Source organism: Mus musculus, chromosome 10 (assembly GCF_000001635.26).
Source record: "Mus musculus strain C57BL/6J chromosome 10, GRCm38.p6 C57BL/6J".
Taxonomy (NCBI): domain Eukaryota; kingdom Metazoa; phylum Chordata; class Mammalia; order Rodentia; family Muridae; genus Mus; species Mus musculus.
The window spans coordinates 74,307,701-74,320,925 of NC_000076.6; the positions used below are offsets into that span (position 1 = coordinate 74,307,701).

Sequence of the window (13,225 nt, forward strand, 5' to 3'; positions counted from 1 at the left end):
TCCTCCTCCCCATACTCTTGTCTCACCCTTTCTTCCCTTCTTTCTCTTTCCATTTATCAAGAGGCTTTTATTAGCCAATTACATAATCGAACTACATAGTGAAGAGATTTGTCTCAAACTCCTGATCCTTCTACCTCCCTCTCAAGTTCTGGCATCACAGGTGTGTGTTGCCCCAGATGGTTAGTGTCCTTATTCTTCTATATTCTATTTAAACAATGGATACACAAAGTATGTTCTAGGAAGTGGCTCTAACCACTATTTAACCCAAACTCCCACAATCCAATGATCATGAACTTTCTTTTTCTCATTCTGAGTGACATGAGGTGAGCCCTGACAATTTTGCTGTTTTATGAGTGGTTCACAACATCTTCTTGTGTCTTCACATATTTAAGAGAGCATAATAGGATCACTTAGAGTCCTTTTCTCAAGAGTCATTATCAGTATGTATGCCAGCTGTGTAGGAGAATTCATACTGTCTTAGTTAGGGTTTGCATTGCTGTGAAGAAACACCATGAGCAAGATAACTCTTATAAGGACAACATTTAATTGGGGCTGGCTTTCAGGTTCAGAAGTTTAGTCCATTATCATCAAGGTGGGAGCATGGCAGTGTCTAGGCAGGCTTGGTGCCAGAGGAGGTGAGAGTTCTATATCTTTGTCTGAAGATCAGTAGAAGACTGGCTTCGAGGCAGCTAAGAGGAGGGTCTTAAAGTCCATGCCCACAGTGATACACTTCCTCCACCAAGGCCACACCTACTTCCACAAGGCCTCACCTCCTAATGGTGCCACTTCCTGGACCAAGCCTGGATGCCAAAAGAGGCTGCCAGACCCAAGCTGCTAGAATTGCAGGTAGTTGTGAGTTTCACAGCACTGTGGTGGGAACCAAACACAAATCCTCCAAAATCAAGGAAGCTCTCATCACCAATGAACCAACTCTGTGGCCCTGATCAGATGCATTTTAAAGAACATAACTCCATCTGTGAACACTCAATCCTTATAAAATAATATCTCACATGGACCCATCTCCTGACACCTTCCCATTAGAAGCTAGGAGCACATGGACTCTGGGAAACAAAGACCCATCCTTCACACCATCAAATTGGTAAAGGATGAAACCCAGCACCCTGCTCCTGCCAAGGTCTCTTAGGTGACATGAATTTCTTTCTCTATTTCCCACAGAAATTTTAAGTCAGAGCTACCATTCAGAATACACTATAATCCTTCCTTTCTTCAAAAGCAGCCTACTTTCTGAAGACCATTGACCCCTTAGACACAGTGGTAAAAAATCATCTTATTTTGAATGTTTGTATTTAGTATACTACCACGTAAAACATGCATGGTCTTTGCTTCTTCAATAATAATTTTAATATTTTCACATTGACCTGGAATATGCCTAATTATTCTAAGTAATAGGATAACGAATTGACTCCTTTTGATTTATGTATTGGTAAGAGGAATGGGAGTGTGGCATGTCAACCTCACACCACTGTTCATTCACAAGGGAGGTGAATGCAGTGACTCCCCAAATGGATGTTGACAAAATATACACAGAGGCAAGAGTCTGCTTGGTCACTTGCCTTTCACACAAGTTGACCTGCCACTTCTAGGTGAACAAGAGGAAGTTTATTCGGCCCCTTTACAGACACATAGTTTTGGTAAGCGCCTTTTACCTACATAGGTCACTTTGAAGATTTAACAGCAAGTAGTCTAAGTCCCCTGGCATGTTTAGATGAAAGCAACATCCAACCACTCCACTCAAGCCACAAGAACCACCCATCCCCCACTCCACATTCTACCCTATCCCCCACTCCATGTCTGACGTGAATCTTCCCACCTCCCACTCCATGTCCACATGAACGCTCCCAGTCTCCACTCCATACCTGTAAGAGCTTCCACAGTCCCCATTCCATGCCCTAAGTGAGTCACTCAGCCCCCACACCACATCACCACAAGAACTTTACCAGCCCTGACTCCATTCCCCACAGGAACCACCCAAGACCCATCTCTACATCCTACATGAGCTCAAAAAAGCCCCTGCCTTGCTTTTCTACATGCACTACCCCAGCCCTCACTTTGATCCTTCACATAAACTATCCTATCCCCGTGCTATTTTTCTACAAGAACCACGTTACTGTCCATTGTTCTCCCACATGAGACACCTCCACTCCAGGCTACACACAAACTACCCTGCTCCAGTTCCTCTTCCCTCACAGCCACACTCATCTCTCTCCTCTCACCCCAAAGCCCACACTCCACTTCTTACTCATGAACTTTGCCATCACCCACTGTATTGTACCAAAGCAGCATTTTCTTTTCCATGCAACTCTTGAATTTCCCATAGAAATATTAAAATGAATAGTGGAAAGCCTCTCTCAGCCAAGTAAAACTTTGTTTGTTTGTTTTCTCAAGAACAGAGAAGAGGAATAGTACCTCTGCAGCACACCTTCCAGTCCATTTTTTACATCAATATTTTTTACATCGTTGGTCTTCGACATTCATAAAATGCAAAGTGGGTTGTTTGTCAATGAGTTCAGAAAAGGCACTTCAGTGGTGTTTTGCAAAAGTTGAGGCTACTTTGGGAATGAGAACAGCCACTTCCCAGAGCTCCCCTGTCATAGTAGAGGGAGGAAAAAGTTCAGAACTACCTCAAGTTGGATAAAACCCTTTCCAAAGCTATCATCCTCACAGGAGTGAGCGCAACCATCTTTTTCAAATTGTTGAAAATTGCTGGCCTCCTTGTATTCTAAAGTCTAAACAAAAGGAAATGATTTTATCATTGAGAAGAGTATAAGGGTTTTGAAGAGTTCCTTTTCCATTGTAATAAGTTCCAAACAGATAAGCAACTTGAAACAAAAGTAAAATGTATTTCATTATATTAAAAATAATCCCTAGCTGGGAAGTCTGTTGATTTTATCATGTTGTCATAATATAAAACCTTCTGAGAGTATGCTTCCTGTATTCTATGTGGTGAAGATATCTTTCTTTGTCAAATGGAAATATATTTATTCCTATGAGAAAAGAGTTACTTGGATTTATGACCTTGAAGACAAATCAATTCTACTGTGCACAACATAATTCTGTGTATTTTGTTCGTGCTATCTATTACATATTTTATGAGTTATAGACAATTTCTAGTAACTTTACTTCCAAACTTCTGGATGTGGCCTTTAAGTTTTAGCACCCTGGATGATATTCTGTAGACTTGAATGCAGGATAATTTTAAAGGAATTGAAATCAGTAGCCCATTAATTAGCTATTAATATTATATTGTGTCTTTGACCAGGGAAACATAGACTTGTTTTAAGCCATACCAATAAGATGTCCAAATTTAAGCCCAAATTGAAATAGAGGACATTACTCAAATGAGAGAGAATACCAGGATACAAGAAATTTGCACGGGACATATGTAGAAAGGAGTGGGGAAGGCACTTAAAATCAGGCAGAGGGGGAGATATCAATACAAAAGGAGAGGGAGGACAGAGGGTAAGATAACATTAGGGATAGCTGAAAAATCCATAAAATTTATAATATTTATTTACCTAAAATTATATACAATACATATAAGTCAGTATATCAAACACACATGCTTGCATGCACACACACACACACACACACACACACACACACACACACTCCACTTGGGTAAAATACTAGGCATAACAAACCACCTTTCAAATTGTTGGTAGGTGCCAAAGCCCCTCAACTCCCCAAAATATATACTATTGCTATTACCCTTGGTTGCTACCCATAGGTCTAAAGCTAAGTTCCTATAAATGAAGATACCATATGTTTCCAACACAAAACCTGGAGGATCTGAGCTAGATGTTACTTGAAAACCTCTCTCCTGAGGGAGGACCTGTTCCCCTCACCTTACACCAAGGACTGTTTTGCATTCAATGTTAGGTGATGATGTAAAAGCATAAAATAACAGTACAAAAGAGAATCTAACATCAAAGTAGGGATGGCAAGATATTTTAAAATGTGCATGGAGGTTTCTCAAATGTACGAATATCATGCTTTAAAATCAGTAATTAGGACATTCATCTTAAATGTGAGCAATAGTTGCATATATGTAGTTGTGAATGGATGAAGGACAGTCACTGGAACAGGACAATCAACTAAGGAGGGGGATGAGGAAGGAAGCAGGAAGAGGCCATTTAAGGAACAGTGTGGAACTCTAATACAGTAGAAGCTTCATAATGTTTATACATATATGAAGGCAATCTAAATGAAATCTAAAAATATCAGAGGAGGCAGAGCCCTACCTAAGTGGGCATCTCTTGTCACCAAATGAAGATCCTCAACCCTCCTTATCATCTCCTCCCCTCAGAGCTCAGGGAACTCATGGAGGAGGAGGTGGTGGCTGAAAGAGTGTAAGAGTCAGAGGGGATGGAGGACATCAGGGAACAGAGCCTTCCAAACAGCACAGTGAAAGTACATGTAAGCTCACTATGACTGAGGCAGCATTCAGAGGGTCTGCATGTGTCTGCAGCAGAGAGCATGCTAGGGCTGAAAGGAGAAGTGGACTCATGTCCCATTCCCTAATCAGAAGAAAGATGCAATTGGTGATTACTTGCAAATGGAAATTGAGTTTTTGCCAAGGGAGTCTTACTGGGGAAAGACTATATGGTCTTTAAGAGTAGACTATATGGTCAGCAAAAGATGGTTGATAGAAAACAAACACAATAACATCTTTGGAGGTTCCTTAACTCATGATATCATGTCAGATCTATTTATTCGTTCTCTCTCTCTCTTTCTCTTTCTCTTTCTCTCTCTCTCTCTCTCTCTCTCTCTCTCTCTCTCTCTCTCTCTCTCTCTCTCTCTCTCTCTCCCTCCCTCCCTCCCTCCCTCCCTCCCTCCCTCCCTCCCTCCCTCCCACCCTCCCTCCAGGTTTTTTGTACGTTCATAATGGATTCCAGTTTTATGATTTTTTTATGGAATTCCTGAATTGAAAATATAAGCAATTGGGCTTCTGTGTCTTACCTATTTCTTATCTTTTCTTGGGTTCTTTTCTTTCTGTTTGGTTGGGTTTTTTTTTTCAATCTTACTATATTTTATTATTATTATTCCATAGAAGCTCTTTGTTTTCCAATGAGAGACAGAGAAAAAGGTAAACCCAGAAATCAGGGGTGTGGGGAGAAACAAGGAGGCATAGAGGGAAGGGAAACCAGAATCAGGATATAGTATTTAAAAATCTATTTTCTTTTTTTAATAAAAGAACAAAACATTAGTTTAGAAATGTAAAAAAAAATTATTTTTATCAAAAGAGTTATCACTTCACCAGTTTTTTTGTAGATGCTATAAATATAGTCCCTTTCTGGTTAGTGAGTCATTTAATTGTTCATACAAAAAAAGAAACAGAAAAGTTATTGTAAGAAAAAATTTTGTTGGGCACACAACCAAATGAATATAAAAGAAATATAAAACCCCTTAGCATCCTAGGAAGAGATCTATTTTCCTTTCTATGGAACATATTTAAGTGCTCTTTTATATTACCCTCTTAACACTTAGCATACCTACTTATTAAATCACTTACCAGTAGCTAGCATGCAAAGACTTTGAAAACCATTTGTGGCACCACAAGCCTGTGGACCCAGCAACTTAGTGGCTGAGGCAGAAGGATTTCCCAGAGTTCACCACCAGCCTAGGCCAAAAGTAAGAGGCCTCAGAAAGGACGAATAAAAGTTATTCTCTGTTTCTAGTACTTGGATGCAAGGAGCCCAGAACTTATAACTATTTGCTTATCATAATTTGACAACTGGAAATGCTTTCAGCATTTTGTCCTTGAGATATCGAAATAGTGTGAGGCTAACCCATAGGCATTTTCAACTTTAGTTTTGCTTCACCCTTTTCTCTAAGACTGATGCTTATAACCAAAATTTTACAAACAAACATGGGTCTTTAATTTGTGTGTTGCGTACGCATGCTCATTTGTCTGTGTATACATATGTATGTGGGTGATCCCGTGTATGTGTATGTGTGTGTGCATATTGAGGGCAGAGATTATCATGTAGTGTCTTCTTTTTTGTTGTTGTTTGTTTGTTTGTTGTTGTTGTTGTTTGGAGACAGGGTTTCTCTGTATAGCCCTGGCTGTCCTGGAACTCACTCTGTAGAACCAAGCTGGCCTCGAACTCAGAAATTCGCCTGCATCTGCCTCCCAAGCACTGGGATTAGCACTGGGATTAAAGATGTGCGCCACCATGCCTGGCATGTAGTGTCTTCTTCAATCTTCATCATACATTTTGAACCAAGGTCCTTCACTGAACCTCGAGCTTCCTGATTCTGCAGTGCTAGCAGAGCAGTGAGCTCTGGACATCCTCCTGTTCCCCCTTTCCCCGTGCTGAGATTTGAGACATACCCCACTGTGCCTGGCTTTTTAGGTGGATGCTGGGACTCATGCCTGTTCCTCACGCTGGCACAGCAAGCCCTTTACTCACTGAGCTGTCCCCCCACACCCCAAATCTGGCTTCCAAATATACTTTTCTACTTCAATCCACATACTTGCCAATGTTAATAGCATTATTTTATGAGAGTAAATGGCTTTAAATGCTACCTTTTTCACTTGGTCTCTTTCTTAAACCTCTCACCATTTCTGATTGCTGCTGAATAGCAGAAGTCAGTGTCCTCAGAACACCTGGATCCAACGAAGAACAAAGTGTAACATTGTTGCCTTTCAATGCTACATTTTAAGTCTAACTCAATAGGAAGTGTTTGCCTTCCTATTCCTTTCTGGACCAATGTAGCCCATCCATCTTTCTTTCATTATTGTTCTGTAAACTTAGAGAACTCCCAGTGAATTTCCTTGTGTGGTCTCTCTCAGCTCAACCTGACTGCATCTTAAATACCACGTGGCACTGAACTTGAATTAACATTCTTAGTTTTCCCCAGTGCAGAAGTATATCTAGTTTTATATCTAGAGCAGCAAACAGCATAAGAATAAAAATGTGGGCTTGGACACAAATCAGTAGACATGGATCTGCCCTGCTTCCAACAGAACTGAAGGTGCAATAGTATCCAAAAGCATTAGTCATTATTACAACAAGTCACTATCTATATAATGACTGCTAAAATGTTCATGCTTTTCAAAGCTATTGGGAAAGTAGGAATTCAGTTGTTCTAAAAATCTAATTTGAGTTTAGTTTTCCTCCCACCGAATCACTTTGTTTTCATGGAGCAAATAATACATGTTTTCCAGGGTTCGCAGCTGGTAGTAAAAACTAATGACACAATCTCAATATGGAATACAAGCTTCTTGCATTACTATCCAATTGCGCTGCTTCCCTCATCCCTGTGCCACCACCCCCACCCCTCCACGCACATAAAAATATGTATGTATTTGTTGGGTGAGAGGAAATAGATTATACAATTTGCATGTTGCCATACCATTTTTGATATCTCTGGACAGCACTTAGTAGTTTTAAGAACAAAAAGAGTCAAGCAGAGAGAAGGAAATCCTGTTCACAACAACGTATGTGTGCAAACTGCTCAGTGTCCACAGGCCTGGCACAGAGCAGTCCTGCCTTCAGCAGGCCGTGAAGTCAGGTGGGAACTCCATGTCTGCAGTGTTTGTTTCTGTAGTGAGGTTCTGTTTCCTGGTGGGGCACCGCATCTGCTTTCCTTTTCGGTGGTCTCCATAAGACATCATAGACACCATTAGAACACCCATGTCTCAGCACAAATTAATCCCAATCCCTGAGAGTACAGTGACCCCTGAACTGATGATGTCAGGGCCACCCACATATGTGTGAAGAAGCTACAGGTTGATGCCGGAGTCACCTTCATTGCGGAGTGGCACTCAGAACACCTTACACCAAGGACTGTTTTGCATTCTATGGTTAGGTGATGATGTAAAAGCATAAAATAACAGTACAAAAGAGAATCTAACATCAAAGTAGGAATGACAAGATATTTTAAAATGTGCATGGAGGTTTCTCAAGGTGTTATATAGAAGTTTGCTGTCCATATACTAATATCATGCTTTAAAATTGGTAATTAGGACATTCATCTTAAATGTGAGCAATAGTTGCATATAGTAATAAATCCTGGGAATTTTCTTGGTGCAAAGTTATCAACTCGATGTAATGTCGGTGGGGAGTATTGTTCATTCTCTTATTTGATGATGGAAATGTTAAATGAGAAGAGCAAAATGAATATTTTAGAAGTCTAGGTTTGGGATATGAGAGCAATGACTAAGACGGGTGACCCCATTGACTGCTGAGATGGGTTCTAATGGCCTGCAGGCTCAGAGGGTGTTCCCTTCTTCCTTACCACTCTAAGTCCTTCAGACATGAAGCAGAAAGAGCCAAGAAAAAATAAATGGAAAAATAAGCATATACATTAGTAGTTGGTACAGCTTTATTCAAATATATTGGGGTAATGTATTTCTGATAAATTACATTAGAGATGACTTAACTGTTAAAAATTATGGTGAGATTTTCTTTCACTTGTAGCTATGGTTTTTTCCAGGCCCCTTTCTGAATTATAAATGCAGCTTTAATCTATTAATTTATGCAAAAACAATGACTTGGGTCTGTGCCAGGACAAAATGCATAGTACCAGTGACTTGCCAATGACATGCATCTCTCACAGTTCTGGCCTCTTGTGTCTGAGGAGGCTCTCGCAGGTGCATTCTGGCAAGGGTGCATCCCCTCATATTTGGCACTTCTCCGCTGTGCTCTTATGAGCTGGCAGAAGCCCAGCTTTCTTCTAGAGCTTTTGAATGTTTCTGTGGGTCTGGAGATGATTCCTCCTGTGCAGCTGAGGCTGTCATAGAACTCTTACCCTCCTGAGTCTATCCAGCAGTGCTGAGATGACAGGCCAGCCTCTTCATAGCCACTTGTGTCCTCTTTATTAAGGACAAAAATCTCACTGATACTGTACCTTTATCAAGGCATTAGTCCCCATAGCCATACACATTATTACTTTTAGGTTAGGATGTTTATATATGACCTTGGGTATACACATATTCACAGTTGGTCTCCAGTTTGGAGTAAAAAGACAAAAAGATGTATAGACTCAACCCAATTGTATTCAACTTCTGTATTTCTAATCATGTATCAATACACTCATTTCTTTTCTATACATAATGTTGCAGTCATTTACTATAGCTATTATTCTGAAATGAACTCTAGATTTGAAGAAAGGAGATTAAGCTATAAAGGCTCTCTACTTCTGTAAGGACACGAGGGTAAAGAAAGACCATGCCTATGTCATGTAACGTGTCACTCCAGAAGACATCATAGCTAATTTTTCTTTAATTTTTCAGGCTGAGCAGGACAATGGCCACCCACTTCCTGCCTTTGCTAGTCTGCACATCGAAATACTAGACGAAAACAATCAGAGTCCATACTTCACAATGCCCAGCTATCAAGGATACATCCTGGAATCCGCCCCAGTGGGAGCCACCATTTCTGAGAGCCTAAACTTAACCACTCCTCTGAGAATTGTAGCTCTGGACAAAGACATAGAAGACGTAAGTTCCATGACTATCTTAGCAATTATTTGGTGAGATTATCTTATGTGTTTATCCTAAGTAGTACAAAATAATAACTACACAAAGTACAAAGTAAAGAAAAAAAACAAACAAACAAAGTCAGCATAGCCAGTCTTAGTGCTATAGTTTAATTCCATGTCAGAGGTATTTTTTTTCTTTTTTTTTTATTAGGTATTTTCCTTGTTTACATTTCCAATGCTATCCCAAAAAAGTCCCCCATACCCACCCCCCCAATCCCCTACCCACCCACTCCCCCTTTTTGGCCTTGGCGTTCCCCTGTACTGGGGCATATAAAGTTTGCAAGTCCAAAGGGCCTCTCTTTCCAGTGATGGCTGACTAGGCCATCTTTTGATACATATGCAACTAGAGACAAGAGCTCCGGGGTACTGGTTAGTTCATAATGTTGTTCCACCTATAGGGTTGCAGATCCCTTCAGCTCCTTGGGTACTTTCTCTAGCTCCTCCATTGGGGGCCGTGTGACCCATCCAATAGCTGACTGTGAGCATCCACTTCTGTGTTTGCTAGGCCCTGGCATAGTCTCACAAGAGACAGCTATATCTGGGTCCTTACAGCAAAATCTTGCTAGTGTATGCAATGGTGTCAGCGTTTGGAAGCTGATTATGGGATGGATCCCTGGATATGGCAATCACTAGATGGTCCATCCTTTTGTCACAGCTCCAAATTTTGTCTCTGTAACTCCTTCCATGGGTGTTTTGTTCCCATTTCTAGGAAGGGGCAAAGTGTCCACACTTTGGTCTTCGTTCTTCTTGAGTTTCATGCGTTTAGCAAATTCAGAGGTATTTTTAAGGGTGTTTAGTTTAATAGCTGTGCTTCAGTATAGCTGTTATGCCCATGAAAGCCAATGAATTGTTCACATGGTGCTTACCAAATCACCAAGGTGATCTTTTGTGTTAATATAAATTGAAAACTGTTTTGACATGTGATAGGGAAAAAATAATGGCATCGCAAAGTGAATAGGAAATCATGTAAGCAAGACTAAGGAGGGAGAGATGCTTCCTGGCGACTGTGAAGACCTCAGATCAGATTCTGAGGACCCACATTAAGAAAGTCTAGTCAGTAAGTAGCTCCAGACCAGCTATAAGGCATAGCAGACATACCAGATTTTGACCTCTGTCCTCTGTGTGTGACTGCATACCCATACACAGGCATGTGTTCATACACAGAAGCAAGTGTATTTCCATACTACTCATATGCATCACTCACATGCATACTCCACATACACACACCACTCACACATGCCACACATACACACACACGTATGACATATACGTGCATACAGACACAAATGAATAAAAACAACAAAAAAGTAAAAAACAAATAAACAAACAAAAAACCAAAACAGGAATTAATCATTTAAAAACAAAACTATTCCTGAAAGCATTCCCATCTTGGGATTTTCCTTCATTGTAGTGGCATGTTACTAAAGTAGACACTTTGGGGGTCATAGATCCATGCATACTTCTTCAGCTAGTGGCTGGTGAGGCTTCTATCCCTGTAGGTCACATATGAATGACTTCTGGTCTTCTAGTATTGACCCTGTTGTTATGAGTGGAAAACAGTCCAGCTCGGTAAAATGAGAGTGATTTATTCCATTGGCCACAGAGATTTGCTATGAAGACTGGACAGAAAATCTATGCCAGTCAACCCTGAGTCCTCTGGGAACTTATGGGGTGGAGGAGGCAGAACAAGGACATCATATTTTATAGCAGAAATGAATGTGACACCTTGGTAGCCAAAAGTCTAATATAATACTAACAGAGACAGCATACTGCTGGTGGAGTCGGGGATCATAAGGCCCCAGAGCTGTCCTGATTCCCTAATCCACTTTGGGCTCTCCATCCTTCTGTTTCTACCTCACGAGCCCTGGGTGACAGGCCTGGAACACTACACCTGACTTGAATTTCTAAAACTTTTCATTGATAAATATATATACCATGGTTTTGGCTAAATGGACAGCACAGCTCTAGAATGTCCTTAAACTTCTCATTGCACCAGAGGTGTGTCACTGCGGACACAAGAAAACACACCCAGGTTCCCTGGAGACTGACAACTCCTGTGCCTGACCTCCCTCCATACACTTCTTCCTGCTAAGTGTTCTCTTCTGCTGTTTGTCTTTATACTTGTCTTTCTGATACTCTCTGATACTAGAGTTTTGGTCTTCTTGGTCTCTTCTCTTCTCCTTCTCCTTCTCCTTCTCCTTCTCCTTCTCCTTCTCCTTCTCCTTCTCCTTCTCCTTCTCCTTCTCCTTCTCCTTCTCCTTCTCCTTCTCCTTCTCCTTCTCCTTCTCCTTCTCCTTCTCCTTCTCCTTCTCCTTCTCCTTCTCCTTCTCCTTCTCCTTCTCCTTCTCCTTCTTCTTCTTCTTCTTCTTCTTCTTCTTCTTCTTCTTCTTCTTCTTCTTCTTCTTCTCTCTCTCTCTCTCTCTCTCTCTCTCTCTCTCTCTCTCTCTCTCTCTCTCTGTCTCTCTCTCTCTCTCTTTTTCTTTCTTTGTTTCCCAAACACTGGCACCCTCCCAGCCTCCCTCACATAGTCACCCCCCATCTTCCCTCCCCTACTCCTCTGAGAAGGCAGCAGCCTGTCCTGGGTATCCCCCACTCTGGCACATCAAGTCTTTGCAGGGTTAGGTACATCCTCTCCTACTGAAGCAAGACAAGGCAGCCCTGTTGGGAACTTATCTGCATTTATGGGAAAAATAAATCACAAAATAGACATTAATATGTTTGAAAATAAGTATTTGTCTTCCTGAATCATTTGATTCTTTTCTGCTAAATATCTTTTTTTATTTTTTTATTCTTTAATCTTTTTTACAATCCAGTCATTATCCCCCTCCAAGTCTGCCCTCTGTTCCTCATCCCATACCTCCTTCCCCTCCCTGCCACGCCCCCATCTCCAAGATGATATCCCCAACACCCCACCCCACCAGAACTCCCCAGACCTCCCCACTCCCTGGGGCCTCAAGTCTCCCCAGGGTTAGGTACAACTTCTCTCACTGAGGCCAGACCAGGCAGTCCTCTGCTGTATATGTGTCAGGGCCTCATATCAGCTGGTGTATGCTACCTGGTTGATGGTTCAGTATCTGAGAGCTCTTGAGGGGCCAGGCTGGTTGAGACTGCTGGTCTTCCTATGGGGTTACCCTCTTCCTCAGCTTCTTCCAGCTTTTTCCTAATTCAATCACAGGGGTGTCTGGCTTCTGTCCATTTGGTTGGGTATAAACATCTGCATCTGACTCTTTCATCTGCTTATTGGGCCACCTGGAGGGCAGTCATGCTAGGCTCCTGTCTGTAAGCACACCATAGCATGAGAAATAGTGTCAGGCCTTGGAGCCTCCCCTTGAGCTGGATCCCAATTTGGTCTTGTCACTGGACCTTGTTTCCCTCAGGCTTTCTCCATTTTTGTTCCTGAAGTCCAAATATCTTTTTTAACAAGAAATTAGTTTTGCTGGCAGTTTCTAAATATCTATACTAAATATATATAGCTTCTATAGTTTGTGTGTGTGTGTGTGTGTGTGTGTGTGTGTGCCACCAAAGTCTTTACCACCCAGTGAGATATTGCTCTGAGAGTGGCTAGCGTTAATGAGAATAGCCAGTGCAGGGCTGGGGTCTAATAAGACCTACAGAAATGAGTGACCTGGAGCAGATGCTACCAGTATAAACAGAAATTGGCCTCAAGCAAGAGAAGCCAGAGCTCAAGGCAGGAATAGATTCCTTTGGGCTGTTT

At 41.5% G+C, this 13,225-nt stretch overlaps 1 protein-coding gene across 35 annotated transcripts in view; it reads left to right on the forward strand.

Moving 5' to 3' along the window:
• Positions 1-13,225, forward strand: part of Pcdh15 (protocadherin 15) — a 1,553,555-nt gene that overhangs the window by 1,211,424 nt on the left and 328,906 nt on the right. For all 35 annotated transcript variants that reach the window (XR_001779427.2, XR_001779431.2, XR_001779430.2 and 32 more), the window contains one exon: positions 9,263-9,469. Coding sequence is in view for 18 of the 35 variants with exons in the window: in XM_017313785.2 (XP_017169274.1) it covers positions 9,263-9,469 (207 nt within the window). In the remaining 17 variants the exon portion in view is untranslated. The remainder of the gene's footprint in view (positions 1-9,262; positions 9,470-13,225) is intronic.